The sequence below is a fragment of the Leuciscus leuciscus genome, assembly GCF_965113295.1.
Source record: "Leuciscus leuciscus genome assembly, chromosome: 2".
Taxonomy (NCBI): domain Eukaryota; kingdom Metazoa; phylum Chordata; class Actinopteri; order Cypriniformes; family Leuciscidae; genus Leuciscus; species Leuciscus leuciscus.
In genome coordinates, this window is record NC_138726.1 from 4,770,577 (window position 1) to 4,781,866 (window position 11,290).

An 11,290-nucleotide genomic window follows, 5' to 3' on the forward strand; every position below is an offset into this window, starting at 1 on the left:
AAAGGTAATAGCATAATAGGGGCACTTTAAGCAACAACCTAAAACATCCTAGAATAGTTCTGGCAGCATTCACTTCCCACATTTTCTTTTATATACTATATTTTCAAATACTGTTGTTTGTACTGTTCATCCAGCTAATGTTAATTGCAAAATAGTGCCAATTTATAATCATAAGATCCTAGTTATGATTAGGCTTGCCAGGAACACCCACAAAAAAATCTGAAAATTTTCCAAATCCACACTTTTCGTTTTTTTCTTCTTAACTCTGATGTGCTGTTTTAAACTATCCTCATTTCCTCCCTTTAGCTTTCCGACTCTCTTCTCCTCAAATAGCAACAATGTCCTTTAGGCAGCAGCACTTTAGTTGCTAGCTGGATCCAAGTCAGCTGACCATGTTACAGATCCAGTCTGTTAGGTACATTTTCCAAAATATACTCTGTATGCTTCGTCTGGCTTCTGTTTTTGAGGAGGGAAAAGCCCCTCAGGGGAAAAAAAAGTTTTCCATTCCAGACACTTGGTTGGTATTGAAGAACAAGAACCTTCAAAAAGGGGAAACATTCCATTATCCGAGTTGGCAGGGGTTTAGTTCTGGCATTATGAACTCATTGCTGCTGTATTTGAGGGTTTGTTTATGTATTGTTGAAGCAGGGGAAGAAGGTAATGATTCAGAACCTAATTTTCAAAGTGAGGAATGCAAATAAAAGATGACTGTACCTTATGAAGTTTCGGTTACACTTTATTTTAAGGTGTCATTGTTACAGTGTAATTATATATTTAAGTACTGAGTAATATTAATGAACTACATGTACTTACTATAGGGTTAGGGATAGGATTAGGATTTGGTTGAGGGTTAGTTGCATGTAATTCTGCATAATTTACTGTTATTACTATGGTAAGTACATGTAACATATGTAACAAGGACACTGAAAAAAAAAAAAAAAAAAAATGTTACCGAAGTTTCTTAGCGGATCCTTGTGAGTTACTGATTTTGAACACTTTACATAACCAGCACAGTTTGTGCTTCACAGAATTTAGTAGCATTTGATTTTAGCACGATCTAAGCTAACAACATGACAATGCAAAATAATAATAATGATAATACGTTTTATTTATATAGCGCCTTTCCAGGGCTCAAGGACGCTTTACAATGAACAAGCAACAAGTATGGCAATGGACAATGATAACAAACAAAACAACAGTAGGTAGATGATAGTAAAAGTACAGTAAAGGAGAATTATGTAGATGGGGCAGCATACAGCAGAATACAATCAGACACAACGAAATGATACAACTTAAGAATGGTAACATTCAGAAAACAAGTGAGTTTTGAGCATAGTTTTAAATTCAGAAATAGTATTAACAGAACAGAGTGATCGGGGGAGAGAGATCCATAGTTTGGGTGCAACAACACTGAATGATTTTCCCCCCATTGAAGCTAAGCTAGAGTCAGAGGATCGTAGAGAGCGAGTCGGGGTGTAGGATACTAACACTTACTATTCTATATCTATTTAAAGGGGTGGTATAATGCTCTTTTCACAAGATGTAAAATAAGTCTTTGATGTCCCCAGAGTGTGTATGTGAAGCTTTAGCTCAAAATACCCCACAGATATTTTATATAGCATGTTATAGCATTGTCTTTTTGAGTGTGAACAAAAACGCACCGTTTTTGTGTCTGTCCCTTTAAATGCAAATGAGCTGCTGCTCCCGGCACAGGGGGTGGAGCTACAACAGCTTGTGTCCTTTTACCTCACACACACACACACACGCGCTGAAAATGTCAAAAACGTTTAGCCTTTTATGTTCAAACCAAAGTCAGAAAGATGGAGAGACTCAAGAAGAAGTGATAACATGTAGACAACGTTTCTGAATGGTTAGTTGGTGAATTTATGTTGCTAATGTGTAGTTATCTTCTAGTCATTGATTAGCATATTCTGTCTTAATAATCTATAAATCATGTTCCGGGGGCGGGGTTTATGTAAATTTTAGGGTTGGTGATGTCACTAACCCGGGAGGAATGTGGTTTAGTCTCTACCAGCCGTTTGTTGTAGTCCTTAAAAAGCAATTTCTTTAAAAGCAAATATCTCCCTTTGCTTTGAACTTTGAGCATTGTAACTTTGCAGATGTTGTTTATGCTCAAACAGCAACATTACACACTCACTAAAGTTAGAAAAGTAAAGTCATATTCAACCACCCCTTTAAAAAAGGTTCCTTTATTTGTTTTAGATCTCTAACCTAAGTATATCTGCCAGTATATTCCATGCAAGCTTGATCGCTGTGACTGTAACATTTGCACCCGAAACCTGTAAAATCTGAAGTTAAGAAGTCTTTCAGGGTGTCGTTCACATGTTTGCAGAAGTTGCTTCACCTCAAAAGGACAGAACAGCATCAAAGGTGCCTCATTGATTCAATGGAACATTTTGTAATGAGCACCACCGAAGCATAGAAAACACCTCTCACATTTCAGACCGCGTTTACCTCAAGGAGAGCTTTGATGCGAGAGCAGAACTTCATCAAAAGAAGCTCTTTTTCTGCGAAACGCCTTCATTCAGTGTCATTCGTAGAACCTATTTAGGGGTCTTCAGCTCCCCGACTTTCATCTAAACACCTGTAAAGATATGTGATGACCTCTGTCTGCGCCCTTTAAAGTCTGTGATTATGTGATTTCTCTTCACATTTTCTGAAAGCAGCGACTCTGGGATTTCACTCCCCTTGCCACTCATTAAAAACTGGAAGTCAGTGGCCAGATCATAGGCACAAGGCTGTCACATACTTTTCTCTAGGTTTTTTTTATTTGTATTTTTTTTTTTAGCTTTTCTCTAGAGTTTTTGAACCAGAATGGATACACTATAAAACAATTCCGAAAAATATATACGGTAAAAAAAACGGCAGCTGTGGTTGCCAGAAATTTACCGTAAGAAATACGCAGTGTTGTGCGTGAACGAGTTCAAAAGAACGCGTTCATTGAACACGCTCATTTTTTCGTGAACGTTGAACTGAACGCAACACATTTTTTAATAAAGAACTTGAACGTGAATTAGTTCACATTATGTGTCATGAACGGCAGACATCACTGTAAATGAACGTTGGAATTTGTTTTCCATTGAAAACTGAGTGACATCTGTTTTCTCTTTTGAAACGCAACGAGAGAAAGTTCCTACCTCCTGTATTCTCGCTGGTGCCGCTTAAATCATGTATCACCAGACAGAAATGGTTTTGACATTGTGTGCGCAATGCATTGCGGGCAACGTAGTGTCCGGCTGAGAATAGTTGAATAGCATACTGGCTTCCGCACAACGTTACCCGTGATGAATTGCAGCAGAGCGGGGTAGGCATAGCAACGCCGCGTAGCAGGCAACGACGAGAGTTTCCTTAAAAATAAAGTTTTTTGTGCCTTTGAGTTTTGCCTTCATTACCTTCATTCAAGAGTTTTGCTCATTTCATACACACACATATGTATATATAATATCATATATATCAAATAATATATACATATTTCATATTATATATTCTTTTTTTAATTAAATGCTGGTAGATTTCATTGCACTAAGTATAGAACTGGTCTACCTTGTCTGTACTGCTGCAAGTTTCATCACCTGGTAAGAAACCCACAATTGCAGTGTCATGAGCAAATGTCTACAATGAGCAGCTTCAAAGAACGTATAGTGATTTCTAGCTCGTAGTGTGAAAAAAAGTATTTATTTGAATATCTCACGAAAAAAGTAAAATGAACTGAACTTTGAACTAGTTCAGAATTAAAATTGTGAACTTTGAACGTGAACTGTTCACTTTGAGCATGTATGAACTGAACTTGAACTAGTTCAGAAAAGCTGTGAACTGGCACAACACTGGAAATACGGTAGCAACATTTTAGGTTTTACAGACTTAACTTAAATTTACAGTAAATAAACATGTTTCATTATCTGATATTATGGTAATTTACCACACTATTGACGTACTAATATATGTTTGGTACAATTGTAATACACTGACAACCACCAATCACAGTGGTGATGAGAGTCACATGATGCATCAAAGCTTTTCCACAAGAAAGTTAATACTATTATATAGAAGCTACACAGTGTCATTCACACAAACACTAAACATCATCATGGTAACACACGTGACATTTAAAAAATGCATTAAACATTCATCTAACAAGATTAAATGTAACATGAAACTCTAATGTACATAACTGATTAGAAAAAAAAAACTATGAAGAATGTCAATTTAGTTTTTTTACTGTAAATTATACAATGACTTGTTTTTTTCACTTCCAAAAACTGTAAATATTACTGTAAAATTACATTAAATGAATGGTTAGATATACCACAGTTATTCACCGTATATAGTACGGAAACTTTCTGTTAACCAATTAACAGTTTATCACCGTAGCAGCTTTTACAGTCTTTTTACCGTTAAAATCACGATAATTGTTTACAATGTCGATCACTGTAGTAGAAGGGTTGCAATGTTGCTTTTCATAAAGTGTGAATGCTGTGTTTTATAGGTGGCAGGGTTGTTTCGGGATGCCAGCATCGGAAATGCCATCAACATTGCTGTCGTGCGTCTCATTCTGCTGGAGAAAGACGAGGTAAGTGAGATGACACAGCAGATGTGCAAACCCTTGCTCTATAAATACATGCAGTCGTTCTGAATCAACATCAATGCTGTAAAACAGAGCTGGTGCACTAAGGTCACGCACACACACACATGGTTTTAGGAGTGACGACTGTGTTTAAATGCAGGAGTGAATCCCCTGTTCAGGGCTCGGCAACCATCTCTGATTTATGTCGGTTATCACAGTTCCTCACTTTTCCCATTTGTGTCACCACATGGTGTTCTGAAGAGAGAAAAACGCCAAAAAGCATCAGTTAAACTTGGCGGTGGTGCATTTTCCACTTAGTTGCAACTTGTAGAAAACGCATATCACACGAGATGCTGTATTGGGTTTGAATCACATACAAATATAATTCGTTATTTGCTTACCAAAGCCTATATTTTTTACTCGCATTTGCTGCATTGTGAGTTAGAGCTTGGTGATAAACAATAAATAATTGTTTAAAATATCATTATTATTATTATGATAGTGACAGGAGTCACTCCTGTAATGTGTCTATTGACATAGTGATAGCCATAGAAAGAGTTTGGATTCAAGGCTGCAAACAAGAAACATGAATAAATACTGTTTATTTGGTCATTTGGTTTTAGTTTCTTCTGCCCAACGTAATATTAATATTAACCGGTGGACCACAGGTCTAACTAAAGTGAAGAAAACAGATTTGCTTGTGATTTAGTTGCTCCACATCTGGAGAACAGAGACATATATGAACAATGAACAATGAGAACAATGCGTCATTGAACAATACTTGTTCAGTTTGTTTCTGTACACACTACGTAGACTTTATGTAAATATGATTGTCTCTCCTGTAAATATAGCGTTAGTGTCTCTTCAGAAGACGATGGTTTCGGGAAACACTGAATCTTTGATCCTTGTTGGTAACGACGAAATTGAAAAAAAGTTGGCTAACGAAGCTTTTAGGAAATGCAATCCAGATAAATGCCATGTGCTCAAATATGCCTTCTTCAAATAAGCACACAAGAATCAATTTATAAATTGTGTTAGGCTGTGAATGCCACAAACATAGAAAGCTTTTCCTTAAAATTAAGCTTTTTTGCATTAAGGTTTCCACTGAATTTTATTTATATGCATTGTGTTTACTATGCAAACCCCCCATTTTCACCTTATAAAGTAAGTAAATATTAGAGTTGTATTAAACTCTCATTCTACAAACATGATATCTTTAATAAAAGCTGCAATAAAACGTATTTTCTAATTGCCTTTCACACAAATCCACGCAAGTTTAATAATTAAACTGTATTTCTTCTTTAAACTCAATCCTATTTCATACTTGCATACTGTCCATAGATGTAAATACAAATTTCCTTTATGTATTTAATACTATCGTTCATTATCAGGAGGATTTGAAAATCACCCATCATGCAGACAACAGCCTGAACAGCTTCTGTAAGTGGCAGAAGGGCATTAACATGAAGGATGACGATCATCCAGTCCATCATGATGTGGCTGTCCTGATCACTAGGTACATCTTGCCGAACTCTAACCAGTTTTACATTGCTTTACATATACAGTATATAATGCATATTTTCTGTGACGCAGGAAAGACATTTGTGCCGCCATCAATAAGCCGTGTGAGACACTGGGACTGTCTCATGTTGCTGGAATGTGTCAACCTCATCGCAGCTGCAGTATTAATGAAGACACAGGCCTTCCTCTGGCGTTCACAGTCGCACATGAGCTCGGACACAAGTAAGTGCTGGAACACACATTATATGTGACCCTGCTGGATCACAAAACCGGTCACGAGTCGCACGGGTATATTTGTGGCAATAGCCAACAATACATTATATGGGTCAAAATTATAGATTTTTCTTTTATGCCAAAAATCATGAGGATATTAAGTAAAGATCATGTTCCATGAAGATATTTTGTACATTTCCTACCGTAAATATATAACACATTTATTTTAGTGAGTGAATGCAGGACAATCGTGAACATAAATGAACAACTTTAAAGGCGATTTTCTCAATGTTTCGATTTATTTGCTCCCTCAGATTCCAGATTTACAAATAGTCATATCTCGGCCAAATATCGTCCTATCCTAACAAACCATACATCAATAAAACACTTATTTATTCAGCTTTCAGATGATGTATAAATCTTCTAAAATTGACCCATGTGACTGGTTTTGAGGTCCAGGGTCACATATGCTGTAGAACTAGTGCTGTCAATCGGTAAAAAACAAAACAAAAAAACCAAACAAATTAATCGCACATTTTTCTGTGAGTAATCTTGATTAATTGCACCTAACATTAAAGGGGACATATCATGAAAATCTGACTTTTTCCGTGTTTGATTGCTATAATCGGGTCATCTACCAACCCTGAAAACATAAAGTGAAAACCCAGTAACTTTGTTTTGGTGAGTCTTTCTCTGCAAGCATGTCAAACAATAAGCCGATCAGATTTTGCTCCCCTTCTGACGTAGGAAGGCAACCACCCTCCGCTTCGCGTCGGGTGGTTCTTCGCCTCTACGTCGTGCATTAAAATCCTTTAATGCATGGCTAGCCGTGGATTATCCCGCTTATACCTTGGTTATTTGCCAAGTTAAAAACAAGTTAAAGCTGCAACTGATGTTTACAGTGTAATTTTTTAACAGACGTGTAAAAATGACGGTTATTTTCTTAAGTTACGGCTCGTTAGTTCTAGCACTCCGTCCACTTTAAATAAAGTAGAGCCATCGGATTGCTTTTATTTGAATGAATTATCACATTTATTTAAATTCATTATTAAAAGAGAGAGACAGAGAACTGAAAGAGAAGGAACAGAGAGAGAGAGAGAGAGATGCGTGCGCGAGTTAACGTTACCTGTGTGCGTCTCTTTAAAGTCTAGCAGCTACAGTCCCCTCGTTGCTTAAGCATATAGCTAACTTAATGATTCTTTAATGGATTTATTAAAATTATTTATGAATGACAGGCAACACTGACAGTGAGTGACAAGGCAATCTTTATTTGAACTAATCATGTCATTTATTTATTGTTAATTCTTTGTGCCGCTTTTTGTCATTCAAAGTCTTCTCCAAGTCTTCTATTTCGTCTTGTGCCTGGGCCCATTTCTCAAAATGGCCATATTCACCATACAAATTAAACGATATGCAAAAATCATCCATTTAGCCTACCTAAATAAACGTTTTCATATGTGTCTCTCACTCTGCTTGCAAGTGTAACTGTGTTACTATGGTTACCAATGTTTATAGTAGCGGATTAATTTCGAACTGTAACTGTAATCAAACTGACTGGAACTACCTGTGCTATAAAGGGTTTTACTGCACACCTTCCAGCCAATCAGAATCGAGTATTTAAACAGCCCATGGTATAAGAGTATATATATACTCTTATATATACTCTTATTATATATTATTATAATATTACCGGCCCTTAATCTGCACGTTTGCACCCACAGCGCCACCATTTGGTTTTCGCGAGCAACAACAGAGTGACCAGTTCTAACGAAACAGCAAAAGTTCGGGCAAAGCCTGTAAACGGTTCTGTCGTCCAGACGAGCACTGAACACTGAGTCCCAGCCTCATATGAGACAAGAGCAGTGGATTCATTTGATCATTTTTATATGGTAATAATACCATATTTAATGTTCAAATTAATGTAGAAACAACATAAAATCGGTAGCCTATATTTTAAATATTTGTTTAATGTTTTTTTTTAATGAAAGAAGGCCAATACGATACTTTTTCCCCCTCAATTTTAACCATTGATTATAGCCATTGAAAGCTATCAATTTTAACATTTATTAGGCTTTAAAAAATATAACAACTTTTAATTTAAGTGAACTTAAAACAATCTTTACATAACCCCATTATAATAGATGTCACATTTGCCTGCCCTTCAATATATGAGGGCTCACTTTTTTTCTATTGTCCTTGTCAGACCGGTTCAGATTTTTTTTCTGTCAAAATGCACAACAAGTTTTTGTCGTTGTTGTTGTTTTTGAAAAAAACTGAGACAGACTAAATCCAGATGAACTGCGGGAACGTCTCCGAGACGCTTGAAGAAACCTTCCTGCAAAGCTACAGGACTGGGAGAAGCACTGGCACTCGTGTTAAAATGCTGTAAAGTGAGAATGCTTTCAAAAATAAAATCACAAATTGAATTTATTTATGATTTAACTTCTATTAACTAATTCAAATCAATATATGGTGTAACGACCCTTTGCATTTAAAACGGCTTTTGTCCCGGTACACTTGCGCACAGTTTTTCAGGGAGCTTTGCAGGAAGGTTTCTTCAAGCATCTCGGAGACGTTCCCGCAGTTCTTCTGGATTTAGTCTGTCTCAGTTTCTTCATGTAATCACAGACGGACTCGATGATGGTGAGATCAGATCATACCGGCTGTTGTCAGACTCCTTGTGCATACACAAATCTCACTGGATTATTACAATTAATGGCAAAAAGAATGTTTGGAAATGTAAACTGATATTTTCCTACTGACACACTACAGCAAAATATATAAATAACTTTATTATATTATTAACATGCCTAAGACTTCTGCACAGTACTGTATACAGAAATATGCAGAAATTGAATAAAGTTATCAAACACCTCACAGTCTTATAAATAAACTGTTTTGTATTTTAATATATGTTCAAATGGAATTTATTATTGTGAATTTTCAGCATCATTACTCCAGTCTTCAGTGTCACATAATCCTCCCAAAATCATTCTAATATGATGATTTGCTTGATTTCTGATTATTATCAACATTGAAAACATTTTGTGGAAACTCTTTGATGAATAGAGAGCTCAAAAGAACAGCATTTATTTGAAATTAAAAGTCTTTACTGTCACTTTTGATCAGTTTAATTCATCCTTTCTGAATAAAAGTAAAAAACGGTAATGATGTAACAATCAAATCTCTTCTTCTTGAGCCTGGTCAATGTATGGTCGATGCTTCTTCATAATTACATGGTTTTACACAGGTAATATGGTTTTTAACTATCATCTTGTTTGTAACTAATTCAAGTGTAACCATAACCAAATACTGTTATTAAACCCTTCAGATTATAAATTAAGTGCTAAATAGTTTTGATTCGTATTAACATCGAAGTGCCACCTATTGCATTACAATTTTTTCACACTTTAGCAATGCTCTCACAGATATTTTGCTATTGTACCTGCGTTTGTTTCCGTCGCTGGTAGAAGTTGCAGATGGTGGTAATAGGCAAGAAATGTATTTTGATGGTGTTTCTTTAGCCATTCAGAAATCATTCAAATAACCAGTCAATACACACACACACACAAGCAATACACAAACTGACACCTGAGTCCAGTCTCAGCTAAAACTAGACAGTGTTGCATATGTAAATTGCTCATTTTGTGTGTCTCCCAAAGCCAAGGTGTCCTTGATGAAACATGCATTAGTTCTGTGGCTTTAATAGTCCAGTAACACACACTTTACTGCAGGCAGTACAAGGCCGTCACACACTGAATATTCACTCGCAATATTCTTCAGTATAGAAAGCTAAACCGCTTTCTTCTTTCTCTTTTTTTTTTAAGACATGAGAGACTCTTTCTGGTACCAATTACAGTTGCTGGAAATAGAGCCAGCATCTCTCCAGCTATATTTCATTCAGATCTGTTTGATTCATTGTGTATAGTTCCCTTCAAGATAACATGAAATAGTTTTTAATACATCAGTATTTGTTCCAGACCATTATGCAAATGAAGGCGGCCTGAAAACGACTTCTGAAGCCTAATGGATGTAGGAGCAGAAACTGGGATTTGTGTTGTTTTCTCTTAAGAACGTGCTCTTAAATGGCATATTAGAGACTTGTGCTCAGACTTAGAGTTTATTTGATCTCGTGCCGTTTGTTCTGCGCACATGCCTTCTGAAAATGTTTGTGGTCACACCACAAAGAAATATAAACAGTGATTTCATGATAAACAGTCAAGCACAGCGGGACTCAGAAAAGGACTCTTACTGTGTTTCTAGACTGCTATTGCTGAGACGGCAGTCTTTGTAATATACAGTATGTGACCCTGACCACAAAACCAGTCACATTTGAATTGATACATCATCTGAAAGCTGAATAAATAAGCTTTCCACTTGATGTATGGTTTGTTAGGATAGGACAATATTTGTCAGAGATACGACTATTTGAAAATCTGGAATCTGAGGGTGCAAAAAAAAAGTTGGTCTCCTTTAAAGTTGGTCATTTATGTTCACGATTGTGCAGCATTCACTCACAAAAATAAATGTTTTATATATTTACGGTAGGAAATTTACTAAATATCTTCATGGAACATGATCTTTACTTAATATCCTCATGATTTTTGGCATAAAAGAAAAATCGATAATTTTGACCCATACAATGTATTGTTGGCTATTGCTACAAATATACCCGTGCGACATGTGACTGGTTTTGTGGTCCAGGGTCACATATGGGCAAATGTGAATTTCCCCAATGTACAGTTTAAGAAATGCTCAAAACAAGCTTTACCAACAACATCTGTAACTTGCTGTCGATTCTAACAGAAAATGATTTTGACTCGCGCGGCCCCTCCATATGTTTGAATAGGTGGATAGTAATGCACTTACAGTATAATGCAAGTCTATGGGGAAAGTAGGTGTTTAAACCAGAGATGTGAGGCTCATGGTTTTATTTTGTTAAGCATTTGGCCAAAAGTGATGTCCGGAGGT

At 36.3% G+C, this 11,290-nt stretch overlaps 1 protein-coding gene across 2 annotated transcripts in view; it reads left to right on the forward strand.

Annotated features, from left to right (window-relative positions):
* adamts7 (a disintegrin-like and metallopeptidase (reprolysin type) with thrombospondin type 1 motif, 7) overlaps positions 1-11,290 on the forward strand; it is a 100,895-nt gene that overhangs the window by 12,144 nt on the left and 77,461 nt on the right. For both annotated transcript variants that reach the window (XM_082160893.1, XM_082160894.1), the window contains exons 5-7: positions 4,508-4,591; positions 5,977-6,101; positions 6,179-6,328. In XM_082160893.1, coding sequence (XP_082017019.1) covers positions 4,508-4,591; positions 5,977-6,101; positions 6,179-6,328 — 359 coding nt within the window. The remainder of the gene's footprint in view (positions 1-4,507; positions 4,592-5,976; positions 6,102-6,178; positions 6,329-11,290) is intronic.